General features: G+C 40.7%; 2 protein-coding genes across 2 annotated transcripts; both read left to right on the top strand.

Annotated features, from left to right (window-relative positions):
* Window positions 1-1,006: 1,006 nt before the first annotated feature.
* On the top strand, window positions 1,007-2,251 carry LOC107046867. The gene has a single exon (XM_015269586.1). The coding sequence runs from the start codon at window positions 1,007-1,009 to the stop codon at window positions 2,249-2,251; it is 1,245 nt and encodes a 414-aa protein (XP_015125072.1).
* A 14,202-nt stretch (window positions 2,252-16,453) lies between these two features.
* LOC107046866 lies at window positions 16,454-18,007 on the top strand. The gene has a single exon (XM_015269585.1). The coding sequence runs from the start codon at window positions 16,454-16,456 to the stop codon at window positions 18,005-18,007; it is 1,554 nt and encodes a 517-aa protein (XP_015125071.1).
* Window positions 18,008-18,623: the final 616 nt, after the last annotated feature.

Raw genomic sequence — 18,623 nt, 5'->3', positions numbered from 1 at the left:
ATCATCAGAAGCATCAAGAGTATGACACAATCATATGTGGTCATCTATGTCTGAAATTTCTCAAAGGACAGATATAAATATCGCTCACATTCATTCATTGAGTTAGTTTACTGCTGACAACCATGGGAGAATCTTTCACATTAACACTGTCGGGGACCTCTTCTATTCTAGAAGCGAATTATTTTCCTCCCATTGAATTATCTCACAATCATCACTACAGCTTGGCTCTTGTTGAATTATTGACATTCAATTCAATTCCAAATATTACAGAAAAGAATAATAAATTCTACTACTCTGATAATGAGAATAAGAAGTATACAATCAGCGTTCCTCAAGGTAGTTATGAGATTGAAGATATTCAAAATTATTTGCAGAAGGTTCTGCAAAAGAGAGGTGTTTCAATCAACATAAAAGCCAATAATAATACTTTGTGCAGTGAAATCAAAAGTGATCATACAATTAATTTTGAACCTTCCGATTCGATTGGTAAATTATTAGGATTTGATAACAGAATTTTATCACCTAATAAATCACACGTATCTGATTTGCCAGTTAGGATTCTTAAGGTGAATTCTATGTGTGTGGAGTGTAATATCACTGGAGGTGCGTATATTAATGGGAAGAAAGCTCACATCATTCATGAATTTTTTCCCACTGTGCCTCCAGGATATAAGGTCATTGAGGTGCCGAAGAATCTCATTTACCTTCCGATCGTGGTCCAAGCAATAGATCATCTCCAGCTGAGATTGGTGGATCAGGACGGTGAATTGTTGAACTTCCAAGGAGAATTAATTACAATAAGACTTCACATCAAACGTACCTAATGGGTATTGTTTTCCAAACGAAGATCGGGAAGAGTTATAAAAGGGAGTCATCCCCCCAGAGGACTAGCAGTCGTCAAAGACCCATCAAACCGTTAACACGTGAGAGTATTCAATTCCTCAAGAGCTTAAACTTGAGACCTCGAGTGTAAATCCAATCATAGATAAGGAAAAAATAATATATTATGGAGGACATCTTGAAGATTCAAAAATCTATCATCTTCGATGAGTCAGTTTCTCACTATGAGATGCATACCCATCAACCCTTTGCTTCATCAAGCTACGGTAATAATGATGTAATTTCAATTACTGTGCAACATCAAGATTTATGTTTATTGCCCAGTAAGAGTCATCTGCATATTAATGGTCGATTAACCAAAGATAATGAAACAACACTAGCCGAGAGAACAAGACTCGTGAGTAACGCTATCTGTCATCTGTTTGAGGAAGTGCGATATGAGCTCAATGGTGTAGAGATTGATCGAGCGAAAAATGTGGGTTTAACGAGTCTCATGAAAAATTATGTTTCTCAGAGTCCTAACCAGTGGTTTTTGATGGAGAATGCAGGTTGGCTCAAGAATGATAGTATGGATAGTAATGAGAAAATCACTGATAATGCAGGATATTTCGACATCTCTATACCATTAAGTCTTCTACTTGGCTTCGCTGAAGATTATCAGAAGATTGTTGTGAATGCAAAACATGAACTCATTATTACGAGATCGAAAACAGACATCAGTGCAGTACTTCAGAGAGCTGTCAATCAACAAAACCCAGAGGAGAAATGGAAGATCAACCTTCAAAAGATTGAGTGGTTGATCCCCTATGTTAAAGTGTCGGACGAGCGCAAGGTGAAGCTGCTCAATTTCATCGCAAAAGACACACCCATTACAATGGGCTTTCGTACATGGGAATTGTATGAGTATCCTCTTCTCCCAGCAACCTCGAAGCATGTTTGGGTTGTGAAGACATCATCTCAATTGGAGAAACCAAGATACGTTATTCTTGGATTCCAAACGAGTCGTAAAAACATTCAGACAGCCAATGCGAGCCACTTCGATCATTGCAGTATCAGAGATGTGAAGCTTTTCCTCAACTCAGAGAGCTATCCATATGGCAATTTGAATTTGGATATTGCCCTCAATCAGTATTCAACACTATACAACATGTACGTGAACTTTCAGGAGTCTTACTACGGAAAGGAAGCTGAGCCGTTATTGAATAGAGAGAAATTTCTAACAGACGCACCATTAATTGTAATCGATTGTTCCAAGCAGAATGAGTATTTGAAAACCGGACCAGTTGATATTCGTCTGGAATTTGAATCATCATTTCCTTTTGCACCCAACACATCAGCGTACTGTCTCATCCTCCATGATCGAATTGTTGAATACAATCCTATCAGTGGAGGAGTTAAGAAACTAATGTAAATATAGGAGGTTATGAAGCCGTAGGCGATGGAGGATATAAAAATAAATAAATCAAGATAATCATGTATATTAAAAGATAAATATATATATATATTTTTTTTTTTTAAAAAATCCATGGTCTCATTATTCTATACACACACCTTCTCCCCATCAACATCATAATAATAAGAGTAATAATAATATTGAAAATGACTTAGAACTATGTAAAACGAGTTTCAAAAATATTTAGTCTATGTTGTTTTGATAATACAGGGTTCAGTATTTTTTCATAAGAATTTATTTGACGTTTGAAACGCTCATGATCACGAGCGAACTCTTCCCATGGGCCTCGACGAGCAGAACGATATGCATACTCCCAATGCAACATCAAATGAACTCGTGGTTGTAATTGAAAACTAATTCTCTTAGTTTTCTTTTCTTGCTGATCTGCGGAGCTATCCTTCACAGGTTCCATCGTTCAGATTAAATCAGCAGGTTGGTGGCCATGAGAAACGAAGAATATATCGTACTCCAAACCCAGGAGTTCAATGGCGGATCGCAAATGTTCAAAATTTGCTTTGATGGTCTGCAGAGATTGAGATAACTTCTCACAAGGATAACACTTTGATGCCTCTCCACGTTTGAACTTGGAGCACAGCGCTGTGAAGTTTTTACGAATTCTAGAGATGAATCCTGTCAATGGTGGAATTGGTTCAGCTGGAGCATGAATCAGTACTTGCTCGACAACCTCATTGTCATTGAGGCAGTATGGTGGAACTGAATTCAACCATTGAATTTCATCGATACTCGCTACCTCTGATTCATCCTCTGTGTTGGTGATCTTGTCTCTCAGCTCCTCGCAGAATTTCTTCAATTTCCCCAAATTGTTGATACTCTCGATTATGTTTGATAAGTCCTCACCTCGAGTAGAACATTGAGAACAATTGGTTCTCCTACCAGCATCTCGCTGAGCTTCCAGGACTTCATAATTATTCCACAAACAATGCAAGTCAGTCACGAGGTGTCTTGCAAATTTATGCAAACTTTCATCGAAATGTTCACGGATGATCACTTCATCTGTACTGCATGCTCCACCACCATTCTTATTAAAATGATTATGATAACACATTACCACTACGTCCACGTGTACGTTGTGAGGTTTAACTGTCAGAACTGTGACTCGAATTGAATGTGGACTGCGCAGATGGTGCGCGTTATATAGGGATCCCCCACCCTGATGGTAGCTTATGACTCATCTTAGAACATTCAAGAACATTAGAGAATATTCGAGATCAATCGAGAGAGAAATAACTGATATCTTCCTCATATTACATGATGATTCATCATGGTATTATATTTCATGCAAGTTCCAACAGGAATCAGGAGGTATCCCCACCATGCGCGAGTTGATGAGTCATCAATGAACCATTAATGATGGTGGTGCCACCTGGCGGTAGTTGTGTGAATGAGTATTCAGAACATTCGAAAGCATGTTTGAAACATTTTGAAAACATGTTGAAACATTTCAAAAACATTTTGAAACATTTTGAAAACATTTTGAAACATTTCGAAAACATTTGAAACATTTAGAGCGAAGAGGAATTATAAGATATCCCCACCCCGCAGAACAATGAGTCATCCCCAGATACCAGGATGACATCATCCTTCCAGAATATTCCCCGACCGTGCTGCCACCTGGCTCTCGAATATTCAGTATGACGTCATCCTTCTAGAAAACTCTACGATGGTGATGCCACCTACCTGACAGTCGAATCCCCCCAGCGATATAAGTCCCAACAGGACTCCGGAAGTCCCCTCACCACACCTCCAAACCGATAAGTCATCATGATGACTCACCGATGACGTCATCCATCTCGAAACTTCTGCGACTGTGGCGCCACCTGGTGGCGGGCGCTGGAACTTCTATTCAGAACCCGCCAAGCTTAACTACCAATGGGTATTTTCTGACCTCATACGATTTGTCAGGGGTAAAATGGATATTTTCTGTACTCCTACGATTTCATTGGGGTAAAATCGGTATTTTCTGACCTCATTCGATTTCTTAGGGATGAAATGGGTCTTTTCTGTACTCCTACGATTTCATGGGGGCTCCTACGATTTCAAGTGGGTTTTTCGTGTAAAATGGGTATTTATTGACCACATAAGATTTCATTGGGGCAAAATGGGTTTTTCGTGAAGTCATACGATTTTATAGCGGTAGAATGGGTGTTTCGTGTACTTCTACGATTCCATAGCGACAAGATGGGTATTCTGTGAACTTAATAAAAGTTAATAAAACTTAATAAAACTCATCACTACATACATAAATTAGATATCACATGTATATCATCACGATTTGGACCACGGCTATCTGTATACTGATCCGTTGTAACTGTGATTCATTGAGGAAATAACGGATTTAGGGGACATATCCTACCAGACAGGTAAGCCTTTTATACTTTTCTTTTAATAATATCATTATCAATCTTTTTCGTAATTTTCGTCTTGGTCACAATGCTTCTGTGTATTAATTATTCATTCTTTTCCAAGTCGACAATTATTATCGAAATTATTATATTGTTATTATTATATTCTGTTATTATTATATGAATAATTTTAATACAAAAACGTACGGCATTACAGGACCGCCAGGGAATGGTGTCGTTATTTTGGCGGTTCTACGGAGATGTTCCTCCATATTTCCACGCTTTTTCGTGGAATCATTTCTTTTTATTTCCTACAAATAGGAACTAATACCTCGTATAAAAAATACCGGAGGAAATAGCAAATATTTACGTTGCAATTTATTCTGAGCTATTTCAGCATAACTTAGAGGCACGTTTATTGGAACCATTTGCACATATTTTGTAAATCCTTCACAAATTACAGGCAAAAGGTTGTATAACATTTCCTGAGGGGATTGCAAATTTCAACTTTTCAGATTATTTTCAGACTTTCAATTTCATTTCGATTCAATTTCAATTTTCAATTTCTTCAAAACTTTTTACGGAGAACTTCTGAACATTTTGGAAGATTTTTGAAAAAATAACTCATTAATCTTATAAAAATTTCCTTTCCGGATTGCGTATAAAACCTGTGACCGTTTAATATTTAATTAGTATTATTTCCTAAAAGGGGGATTTAGGGCAATTAAATAATGAGGACAAATGAGGGATAAAATTAACTGAATATCTATATTTCTATTAATTTGCATAATAGATCGTCGTAAGACGCTTGAAATGCCTTTTACTTGGATCTAGGGTTATGGGTAAGGCCAGGCAACTTTTGTACACGTAAAAAAGGGAGTGACTCTAATGCAGAAAAAGGAGAGAAGCTAGTCGCGTCGAGGGAATGCAACTAAATATCCAAATAATAACTGAATGGGGAAGAAACAAAAGAGTGTAGGCTCACCGTTGGGGGGTATGAAAAGTAATACTGTGGGGTCAAGAGGGAAAATGAGACACACAATCCAGGGATGTCTCGCACGGGATTATTGCTGGTGTTGAATATTCGGGGGTCTAGTATGGGGAATTTCCAGGAGGCGATGGCTTCTCCAATTGATCGGGTGGGGCCGGAACTGATGTCTTCCTTCGGCTGGTGTCTTCGTGATGTCCAGGCGCAGGGGTAGAGGGGCGATGAGGGGAAAAGTGAGGGAAGGGGTATCCAACGGTGGCGGGATTTACATTTTAGGGGGCAGTGTGTAGTGGGAAAAAATATGTAGAAAAATAATAAAAAATAAATGAATATGTCTCGTCACAAACCCTATAGAATTTACGTACATGATGATCGGATATTTGTATAGGAATATTTTCCATATGATTTATTTCTATACATAAATTTTGACGTAATTTTTTGTTTTCGTACGAAAGATATGTAAACGCTCTAGAGAAAAACGTAGAGAAATAGTGCATCTCCATATGAAATGTTTATATAAATGAGGCAGTGTGTCGTATAGGATCAAACCTATAGAAATCGTATAGAAATACTTTGTATTCAAAATATCCGTATCAAAATATCCGAATATCATACGCGAAAATCCTATATAAATTCTATACGCAATCCATTTTACCCCCATGAAATCGTATGAGGTCAGAAAATACCCATTTAGCCCCTAAGAAACCGTATGAGTTCACAAAAAACCCATTTTGCCCCAATTAAATCGTATGAGTACTAGAAAAACCCATTTTTCCCCAATGAAATCGTATGTGGTCAGTAAATACCCATTTTACCTCCATGAAATCGTAGGAGTGCAGAAAAGACCCATTTCATCCCTAAGAAATTGAATGAGATCAGAAAATACCGATTTACCCCAATGAAATCGTATGTGGTAAGTAAATACCCATTTTACCCCCATGAAATCGTAGGAGTACAGAAAATACCCATTTTACCCCTGACAAATCGTATGAGTTCAGAAAATACCCATTTAGCCCCTAAGAAATCGTATGAGTTCACGAAGAACCTATTTTGCCCCCATGAAATCGTATGAGGTCAGTAAATACCTATTTTACCCCAATGAAATCGTAAAAGTTGACAGAGTACCCATTTCGCCGCCATGAAATCGTATGAGGTCAGTAAATACCCATTTTATTCCAATGAAATCGTAAAAGTTCACAGAATACCCACTTTGCCCCCATGAAATCGTAGGAGTACAGAAAAGACCCATTTTACCCCTAACAAATCGTATGAGGCCAGAAAATACCCATTTATCCGCTAAGAAATCGTATGAGTTCACGAAAAACCCATTTTGCCCCCATGAAATCGTAGGAGTACACGAAAAACCCATTTTACCTCCATGTAATCGTAGGAGTTCAGAAAAGACCCATTTCACCTCTAAGAAATCGAATGAGGTCAGAAAATATCCATTTTGCCGCTATGATATCGTATAATTCAATGTGCTTGAGATATCTCCCTAATTGATTATCTTAAACTAAATATTATTTTGAATTTATCTATACAATTCTAACTTGAAAACTCTTCTTTACCCCAAAAACCATACTCCGTGGCGTCATTACCGGATGGCGCCCCCTTCGCATTCTCATTTGACAATTTTTCCGTTTGACAATTTTTCCTTACGTCATAAAATTGATGATTAAAAAATGAAAATTTGGAATTTTGAGATTTCACGAGAGGGTGGAGGGGGTAGGCATAATAACGAAGGGTTGAAAATTTTACCCAGCAAGGGGGGGGAGTCGCAGAATCTATCTGAGTTACCCTCACTCCTCCGTTTACATGCGTTGATTGAATAAAAAATCAAATTGTTAAATACAGAATGAAAATTTCGAATTTCGAGATTTCAGAAGCGGGTGGAAGGGGTAGGCATGATAACGGAGGGTCGTAAATTCTACCCAATAATGATCGAAGGTTCCAGAATCTATTTGAGCCACCTTCCTCCCCCCTCTCCATGCTTTATTTAAAATTTAAAAAAAGGAATAGTCAAAATTTATTTAACAATTTTATTTATTTGATTAACGCGTGCGAACGGAGGGATGAAAATTGCTCAGATAGATTCTGGGACCCCCTCCCGTTGCCGGGTAAAATTTGAAACCTGTTATCATGTCTATCCCGTCCACGCCCTCGTAAAATGTCTATTTTCTAAAATTTCATTTTTTAATCAACAATTTCATTTTTTATTCAATTAACGCATGTGAACGGAGGGCTGGGGGTGGCGCAGAAAGATTCTGTAACCCCCTCCCCTCACTGGGTAAAATTTGCAACCCCCCGTTTTCATGCCTACCCCCTTCACCCCCTTCTGAAATCTCAAACCTGAAAATTTTTATTCTTTATTTAACAATTTAATTTTTTTATTCGGTCAACGCATGTGAACGGGGGGATGGGGCTGGCTCGAAAAAATCTTGTGACCCCCTACCCTTGCCGGGCAAAATTTGCAACCCTTCGTTTTCATGCCTCTCCCCTCCCCTCCCCTCGCGAATCACAATTTTTGGAATTATTCATTTTAATTAAAAAATGTTTTTTTAATGAAAAAATGCATGCATACGGAGAGATGAGGGTTCAACAAACATATTTCGTCATTTTGAATGTCTTTTTATACACTAACACTTTTTCGGGGACAAGAAAAAAAAAGTATACGGCTGTAATTTGACACGCCTTATTGTGCACTCAATACTTACATTCACATAATCCGGAAGTTGCGAGAAAAACACCCGATCACCCACTATTCCTCCCCACACGTTCACTTTCCACCGTGTCTCAAAACTTTTTTCCCTCACCAAGTAAGTATTTTCAACAGCATAATTATGTAAACTATGTTGATTGAATATCCCCTCTCTCGGGAACAGGCTTTCATCGGTCCACATGAGTTGGGTCGAAAAGTTTTCATTCTGGTAATACAAAGCCAGAAACTCTTGACAGTAGTGGAGACGCTGCTCTGCATCTTCCGGCTCAAGTTTCTGGACTCTGGTGTAGTGAAACGGGTGGAGAGAATTTTCTTTCAAGATGCGGTTCACCGTGGATTTCGGGCAGCCGATTTCTGCTGCAATCTTCCGACAGCTTATCGTCGGGTCTTCCTCCACACACGCCAAGACTGCTTCCTCGTCGTCAAGTCGACGTTGACGTCCCCCACCGTGACCTGGTGGCACAACCACATTCTCTCGCATGCGAGAGTCCACATCCCAGAACACTTGTGGAGTCAGGTGTTGTCGATTCGGGTATGTAATGCCATACATTCGCACTGACTCGACTGCATCACACTGGCATGCACCATAAATAAGGTGCATATCAGCGTATTCGTTCACCGTGAAATTCACTATAATTTTCACTTCACGTCTGACTCCGGCAAAGAATCAAATACGACTGACGAAAACGACTGACTCTCCCTCCCCGAAACACAAAATTTACCTCTTATTTTCGTTATTTATCACTGAAGGAACTTCCAGGAATCCCAGTGTTGACATAAACAGAGGACGAGAGACGATAAAAATACGCAATAATATAGAATTTTGTTTGACTCATTCGTGTTATTTACATCGTCTCTTATTTCCCTTCAATGTCAACATTCAAGATATCGGAAGGGTCTTCCACTAAGAATCGAGAAATAATAGGTAAATATTTATATTTTATGAGGGAAAGTTATCTGTTTGATATTTATCGGAATTTGGCGTAAAATGAAGAATGAAGAATTACAGAGTGACTGCACGTTCATATGAATCTAATTTATGGGGAATTCAACTGTACTGCAGCAGAGGCAGCGCGAAGGTACCGCAATAGACGGACCAATCGACGAAATCCGAAGTCAGGTGTGTTCCATCAGACTGTGCATGCTCGCATGCACGTAGTGCCACAAGGGAGACCTCAAAGTCTCAGGTGAGAGCAAAAAAAAGTTTTTTTTTTATATTCCCCCCCACCCCTTTGAACACATGATTTGGGCTCAGACTCGTTCCTCAACCTCCGTCCCTCATTTCGTCAAAATTTCAACCTCCCCGATTTGAACTGGGGTGGCTTCCACCCCCTCGAAATGTCCAATTTTCCCCAATCTGTGCCAACTGAGAGGAAAAAGCGGAAAAAAAATCACCCCCCTTTTAGAGGCATGATTTGGGCCCTGACTCGTTTCTCAACCCCCTCCCTACACTGTGGGAAAATTGTAACCTCCCCGATACGTGCGAGGGTGGCTTCCGGCCCCTTACAAATGTTACATATACCTCAAAAGGTACGAACTGAGAGCAAAAAAAATACTCACCCCCTTTTGGACATGTGATTTGGGCCTAGAATCATTCCTCAACCCCCTCTCCTCACTATATGAAAATTTTGACCTCTCCGGTACGTGCGGGGGTGGTTTCCACCCCCTCGAAATGTCCAATTTTCCGTCCGAGCTGAGAACAAAAAGCGAAAAGAAATACTCACCCCCCTTTTGGACACATGATTTAAGCTCGGACTCATTTCTCAACCCCGTCCCCTCACTGTGTGAAAATTTTAACCTCCCCGATACGTGTGGGGGTGGCTTCCACCCCCTCACAAATGTTTCATTTACCTCAATACATGCGGAGTGAGAACAAAAAATTGAAAAAAAAATGCTCACCCCCCTTTTGGACACATGATTTTGGCCCTGAATCGTTCCTCAACCCCCTCCCCTCATTGTATGAGAATTGTAACCTCCCCGGTAAATGCGAGGGTAGCTTCCACCCCCTTGAAATGTCCAATTTTCCCTAATCCATGCGAACTGAGAGCAAAAAGCGAAAAAAATAATACTCACCCCATTTTTGGACACATGATTTGAGCTCGGACTCATTTCTCAACCCCCTCCCCTGACTGAAAATTTTAACCTCCCCGATACGTGTAGGGGTGGCTTCCACCCCCTCACAAATGTTCAATTTACCTCAATCTGTGCGACGTGAGAGGAAAAAATTGAAAAGAAATACTCACTCCCCTTTTGGAGGCATGATTAGGGCTCAGACTCGTTCCGCAACCCTCTCCGCTTTTTCGTTCAAATTTTAACCCCCCCCCCCTCACTGCATGCCTCTGGGCTGTATGTAAAAAAAGCAAGATTCAATTATAAAAAAAAATAATAATAAATAAACGAAAATAAATAAATTTCAAATTATTAAATTAATAAAATAAATTTAGCCTCAAATAATTGATTACTCATCAATTATTAACATAATTGTAAAAACTAAGAACAATCAGAAGTAATTGTGGATCATACTAATTTTTTTCGCGAGTAGATTCCGTGCTATAAGTAGTGTTCCATCGTCTATCAGTTTCAGGGTCATGTCGCATAAAAAAAACAAAACAAAAATTTTAACAATTAAAAAAAAAAATATTCGCCCCTGAAATTAGTAGTGCAATCAAAAAAAAAGTCAGACAAAAAAATCCAAGGATCCAAAAATGGAAGAGGAACTTTCCACATCAAAAAGCACCCTCTTCAATATCCTAGAAGGAAAAAGGTCGGTTGCGGGACACCCTGTATAGCTACGTTAAACACCCCGGCGGTATTCATCATCAGGGATGAGGAATTAATTGGTAAGTTTGCTCTCGGAGATCTTCTGCTGCTTTTGGGTATTCTTCTTTCGTTGAATGCTGATGTATTCTTATTGATAACTTTGGGCTGGGGTCATTTAATACGACTCACAGCTTCGAATTGATAACATCTTCTCCCCGGGCCTATTCTGCGGTAGATAGGATGCTGGAGAGGCTTCTGAAAAATCTGATGCCTTTTTGTTGATTTCTGAAGGTCAACTGCATCTCACAGTTGTTGATCATCTGCTGTGATAGCTCCTGAATTTTGTGTGCAGTTGATTACATTAAGTTTGCATATTTCCTGCTCCCTGGACCTTGGTGAAGCTCCATCAGCTGCCCGTTACAGGTTTCCTTATGGCCGTTGGAGAAACCCTCGGTGAACAAACTATGCAATTAAATACCTGCTAGTATTCCATAATTGCTATGTGTTGGCGCCAACTACTTGAAGATTTCAGGACTTGACGAGATGATCCGCTTTAGTTGTCAATCCCTCGATTGCACCTCTATTGATCACAGGACAACTGATCTCAGGACAATTGATCACGGGAAAAATAATCACAGAATAATTAGATCATCAAGAAAATACATCACACAATATTAAATTATCAGTAATTCAGTGTATTTAATGTATATTTAATTACGATGAAAAAAAAATCATGAAAAACATGAACGGGTAAAGTTTTAGAGTATTTAATAATTCATTAGAATCTATTGAGTTGTGTTGGATAATGGTTCTTTCTCATGGAGAAACATTGTGAACAACCCCGCGTAGATACTCCAAAGCATCACCCTCATTAACCCACGACGTTACCACCGCGTAGAGACGAGCATCGTAATCACAGTATTTTTTCCACTTCCTTGATGAAATGAGACGGCCAGCATTAAATTGCTCCCAAATCACTTCAGACGACGCTTGCTCGACTTTCAAAGCATTGATAAATCTGCCCAACTGCTCATGATTTCTACCAACACGTTGATGAGAAGCATTACCAGCTGATGTATAACCATTACGACGCTGAACTCCGATCCAAGTATCTTTAAAATAATCAACAAAAGGCTTTAACTCATCATGATTAACAACCTACTCGGAAGAAATTAAACTGGTGGAAGCTGTAGCCACGAAAGTAGGAGGGACGAATGCCAAAGCAATTGACATTTTTATATGCAGAGCGAACTCGTCATTAGAATTATAGTGAGATCTCAGCCCAGAAGTATTCAAACTTTGTGTAACAACAATTTACAGCCCCTCTGACTTAAAACGAAGTGCAGAGGCATGACGCACGGTTACATATACACCACATCAAAACAAAATGATAACTGAAATCGAGTGAAAAGTAATGCGAAATAATAACTTCCCTACCTTTAAATACCACTATATTATTCTCTGTTATTATCCCGTGATCGAAGTAACTTGTGATAGAAGAATTTGTGGTGACTTGTCCATGTAACACCCCATCCAAACTAAACGACAACTGAAATCGATTTAAAAATAATGCGGAATAATAACTTCTCTACCTTTAAATACCACTATATTATTCTCTGTTATTGTCCCGTGATCAAAACAGCTTGTGATAGAAGGATGTGGTGTCTTGTCCATATGATCAAATTTGTGATCATTTGTCCCGAAATCAACTGTGCCCATGATAAGTAGAGGTGATACCGATCCCTCAGCTAATGTTGATTGGACCAGTCTGTTGATTATTTGAATCGGCTGTTTAAATTTCGTCTAGAGTGGCGATCTCTGCTAAATCTGTTGAAGATCTCTTTTGGAGATATAGCTGAAGAGCTGACTGTTGATCTGAAGTCCGCGCCCCCCTTTGGTGAGACTGGAACCTCATGCTGGTATTGTTCTTTCTTCTGGTAAGCCCTTTGTCGACTGGGAGAGGCGTAAATTCCCCCAGTTGTCGCCGAGCTCGTTGTTGTTGATTGCTAAGGGGAGGAACATAGGGTGACAGACGTATCACTTGCCAATATAATAATAAATGGAAGATGATACTTAACTCTCAATCCTGTAGTTCCTGGATTCCCCTCCACTGTTGATGGTGATGTACTTCAGTTAAAATTAGCGCCAGAGTTGACTCCTCTCACGTAAGCCTTGATAAATGTTGATAATTCTCTTGGTGAGTTTCTGCCATGCCTTCTCATAATTTTCAGACGTCACTGTGAACGTAGCGATGAGAGCTGCTGCCTCGAAGATGATCTTTGCAAACCCTATGTCTTGTTGATTTACTAAGACTTTCTTGACGTCATTGACCACCTTTTTTCTGACATGGTGAGGCTTTGGGCTAAGTATGGGTTCGTTACTGACCGCTGAGTGTACCGAGTGCTGGCGTTCGTCTGCTGCTTGATGCACGTGGTAATGCGGCTCAGGCGTTGAAGTGCTACGTTGATGGTCAAAAACTTCCACCATCCTACCACTCACGACACGAGATACTGATTAACACTGTGTTTTCACTGCCGTCCTTACGGAATGTAAACACGTTGAATACGAGAGTGGTTTTCACAACACTCTGTCCGTTGAATAACTCGTGTGAACCCCGAAAGTTCGATCAACACGAGGCGTCTTTTTTTTAATTTTCACAGCACTATCATTAATGCGAATCCCACAATCCGGCTCGAAGGACCACTGTTTGAAATAAGAAGCTAATTGTAGGGTGGATGTGGGAGGTGTTATTTCAGGATAGGCCGGAAATTGATTGAAGCACTGATGTATAAAACGTCACTATATTTTAGTGGAATCGAATCACTTTGTTAACCGTAAAATTTACACCTTGGTTTGAACTAGTTTATTGAGCGTCTCAAATTATTAATACAGAGGTTGATGTACTGAATTGTTAAATAACCGTTAAATGTCCTTGATAATTGTCTCTGATAATTCACTGAATTTGAGGTGATATACTTTCACGTAATGCGGCGGTGATGTACTTTGAACGACACGTTGATTCTACAAAGGCTGATGATGTACTACTTTTTGGGGTTTTCGCGATCGTCTGACCGCTCAACCGAAGGCTGTCGATGGTGCTCGAGGATTATCGATAGGACCCACCGTTTGACTGACAAATATATAGCTACGTTTCAAACAAGATTTATACCAAAATTTCTCCATTTCCTTGAGATCCCGAGATATTTTCGGAAAATTAATTTTTTGGACGAACGAAATTTTGTTTTTCTCTCCATTAGCCCCCGCCGTAGCCCCCACCATTTAGCTACTGAATTCTTCAGAACACCAAAATTATTAACACTGGGTGTCCGTCAGAAACTTTTCTGAACTTTACGATGAACACAAGCAAGGGTTCGAGCCTATCCGACAGAAGTCTTGCGACTGTTACTTTTTGTCTTATTAGTCTTTCTCTTTCTTTTATTTCTACCAATTCCATTGGTAGTAAGCTTCCGAATGGATCCATGTCAATTCCCTATTCCTAAGACAGGCATACATACGCGGCAAGGCCGCACACCTACACTCTGTCAAATCGACACACCGTCATTCTTCACATCTCAATCACCACACTGTCATTCTGCACTTACACATTATTTTTTTTGCACCAAATAATTTTCACTCACACATCAAACTTTATGTACACCAGAATTACACAGGACAGTTCTGTACATCTCAATCTACACAAACCCCAATAGCACCATTACATACACGAACTACACACTTTAAAATCACAGTGTTCGTCCAAGGCAAGCTTGATTAAAACGCTACAATTCCACTGATGCTAAACAACACATGTGTACTCCAATCGTACATGTGTGTTAGTCAATTTTACACACGTGTAGAATGATTTTATGAAGTATTACACACACAGAAATGATTTAATTGATTATTACAATGCATTCGATCTCTTCAATGGAAAAAAAATGCTCTCTCTAAAAGTAGGCTCTCAAGTGACCTTCTCAAAATGACCCTCATGACAATCGACCCTCGTAACAAGTGACCCTCTCGAATTAACCCTCATGATAATTGACCCTCGTGGCGAGAGATTCTCTCAAAGAATAACCGTCTCGACAATTGACCCCCGTTGCAAGTGACCCTCTCAAAATGACCGTCGTGGCAAGCGATCCTCCCAAAGTGACTCTCGGAGCAAGTGATTTTGGGAATATTCAGAGAGAATTTAGAGACTTTTCAGCAATTTCCATAGAATTTAAAAAGGTCCCGGAGATGTCAAACAATTTTAAGAATTTTGAGGGATTATAAAAGGACCCGAGGACTTTCTCAAAATTTCGAATAAAATTAGAGACTTTCCAGAAATTTCGATAAATCAAAAGAAAAAGAAAATAAAGAATTATAAAAATAGGAAAAATATTTGTAATATTTCACCGCTGGCGACTTTGTTTCCCCTTCAGTTTTCGAAGAATATTGCAAAATCTAAAAGGAATAGTAGATTTTTCGTTAAGATATTGTTCGAAATACAGCCTAAATCTCCAAAATGGTTACGGTCGACTAACTCGGCCATCTCCGAAAATCTCCGTGAACTTTCGGGTCAACGGACACAGGTCAGCGCGGCACCCGGAAGAGTCAGTCAGTAGTAGTGTAGAAGTATCGTTACGATAATGAGCTAGCGTATTCAGTCAACCAGTATTATAAATTTGATAATTTTGTTCAGTACATCAACTTATTGATTAAGTTCAGAAATTTCAGTGACTCAACGAGATAAGGTGCAAAAGGACAACATCAGTGAAAATTAGACATTCAACAATAATTGAAACCAAAGAGTGTACCGAAATTGTGATAAGTGGTTCGATCCCACGCCAAATATAGTGATAATTTTCAAAAACGCCTAAATAATTTTCCCAACATCTCCCTCCACATTTTTATCCCACATCCACTCTAAACTAGTTCCTCACCAAACAGTGGTCCTTCGAGCCGGATTGTGGGTGAAAACGTGTGATAGCGCTGTGGAAAAATTTAAGGGACGCCTCGTGTCGAAAAACATTCGGGGTTCACACGGGCACGTCAACAGAAACTTCTAGAACATTCGACGTGTTTACACCCGCAAGGGTGTCGGGTTAACAAAGGACAAAGTGAGAGTTACAGTGTCGGAAATCGGGAAGGTTCGGGAGTGACGAGTGACGCCGAAGCCCACCAACGCTTGGCCACGTGCGCCACGCAACAGGCGACTCACCTAACTCGGCGATCGGTAACTTACCTAACTCGGCGGTCGGTAACTCACCCAACTCAGCGGTCGGTAACTCACCCAATTCAACAGCCGATAACTCACCCAAACCGTCAATCTAGCACAGATAATCACCATGGAAGACGACACTAAGGTCATCGAACCCAACGAAGAAACTCAACACCCAGAGAGCGAAAGCGAGGAAAGCGAGCAAGTCTCACAAGAGGAGAAACTGTCAACAAAAAATGAGACAGTTACAACGCAGCCAATCACCACTCATGAGGAAATCATCAGTCGAAGTGGATCGTCAGGATCAAAGGAGCCCGCTCAACGAAAGTCAACGCCTGCAGCTTCAAAAACAGCACTCACCATGCAACAGGAAGGTCAACTAAGACTATTAACGTTTAAGGTAGAAACTCTGATGGAGATCTATCATGACCTCCCGCAGGACGTTGAAACCGAAGAGGACCTCACCCTAGAAGAACTAGACGGGCACAAGGGGATAATTGAGGCAGAATGGAGCGAGTATTTTCAGATTTATGCCAATCTAGCCGAGTTTCTTCCCCCTGATCACGAGTATGTGAACGAAAGGATCCATGAACGAGCCACCAAAACAAGACGACAAGCCCTGATGCTCATTGCTCGGCTGAAGGGTCAACTGGCAAGGAAAAGGGATTCAGTCAGCAGCTCAACAGATCAAAGCCAGGCAAATCAGCTGAAACGTCTTGACATCAAGCCATTCGATGGGAAACCGGAAGAATGGAAGGAGTTCAGTGACCTTTTCTTGTCACTGGTGGGAAATGTCACGTCAATTCCACCAGTACAGAAATTGGTGAGACTTAAGGGATGCCTGAGAGGTCCAGCAGCAGCTCTCCTCTCCACCTTTCAGGCCAAGGACGAAAACTACGACAAGGCTTGGCAGAAACTCACCAGGAAGTACGAAGACCCTAGACTCGTCGCTCAGTCGTTATTCAACAGGATCCTGACGCTGCCGAAAATCACCCAAGCAACAGAAGAGAACCTCAGCGCCAACGGAGCAGCAGCATTGGAGACCCTAGATCAATTACAAGACGTGACGGGGCTGACGACAGACAACATCGCTGAACAGCTGATAGCCCATCTACTGAGGAGATCTCTTGATGCAGAGACACTCAAGCAATGGGAACTAAAGCTGGGAGACTCAAAGGATTTCCCGAGCCTTAAGGAGTTCGTGGCGTTCATCGAGGCCTGCGGCAGAGGGATCAACGCAGGTGCCAAGCTGCTATCATCAAAGGAACTCAACGCAGCTACGAAGAAGTCAGCTCCTATAAAGAAAAGGAGCACCTATACGGCAGCAACTCAACAGCAGGAAATTAAGGAGCCAGAAAGACAACTTCCTAGGAACTGCTGTGCTTACTGTCAGGACAAGCATTTTATCGCATCCTGTCAGAAGTTCATCGAGCTCACCCCAGCGAAGAGAAACGACGTCGTTATCAACAAGGGGCTGTGCTTCAACTGCTTGGGGCCACACACGAAGGCGAAGTGCACGTCGGAAAAGAAGTGCCACAAATGTAGCAGATATCACCACACTCTCATCCATGGAGGGAGTTCATGGACGATGAGCCCGCCTCCAGCCAGACGCACTCAAGCTGAACCCGTCCAGACTGCTGGAACATCCAGGCAGCCAGAAGATCACGGGAACAGTGAGTGAATGAATTCAATCGCAATAGCACACTCACCATCTCATTGATCATTCCTCAATATTAGAATTCAGTACATCACCACCAGTAGCAGTGAACTTCAACAACAAAATGATCAATGAGAAAGCAGAAAACATCAACCACGAAACTCACCAAGGAGAAGCAGATCAACAGTCAGTGCTGTTGGCAACAGCACGAGTAAAAGTCATATCACCGAGAGGATTCACGACAAAAGCCAGAGCACTCATCGACCAGGGTTCAGAGGTATCGTTTATCTCCGAACAATTAGTTAATCAACTGCATTTACAGAGAAGGGCATCAACAGAGGACCTAGTGGGAATTGGTGGAATTAATTCAGGATACACCAGAGGAATAGTTTCAGTCACTCTACAATCGAACAGTGGGACTCATCAACTGCAACTCAACGCCCACATTCTAAAGAAGCTCACCACAATAATTCCGTCATTTTCATGCTCATCAGCGAGGATTGGCTCACTTCAGAATCTTCAGCTAGCCGATCCCCATTATCTTAGGCCTGAACCAATCGACATCATACTAGGGGCTGACAACTATGGGCAGATCATCATGGATGACGTTGTCAAGTCAGAGCAATCGAGAGTAGTTGGC

This window comes from Diachasma alloeum, unplaced genomic scaffold (assembly GCF_001412515.2).
Source record: "Diachasma alloeum isolate Michigan unplaced genomic scaffold, Dall2.0 Dall_scaffold_02574, whole genome shotgun sequence".
NCBI lineage: Eukaryota > Metazoa > Arthropoda > Insecta > Hymenoptera > Braconidae > Diachasma > Diachasma alloeum.
Note: the sequence above shows the minus strand (reverse complement) of the source record. Positions and strands in the feature narration are given on the sequence as shown.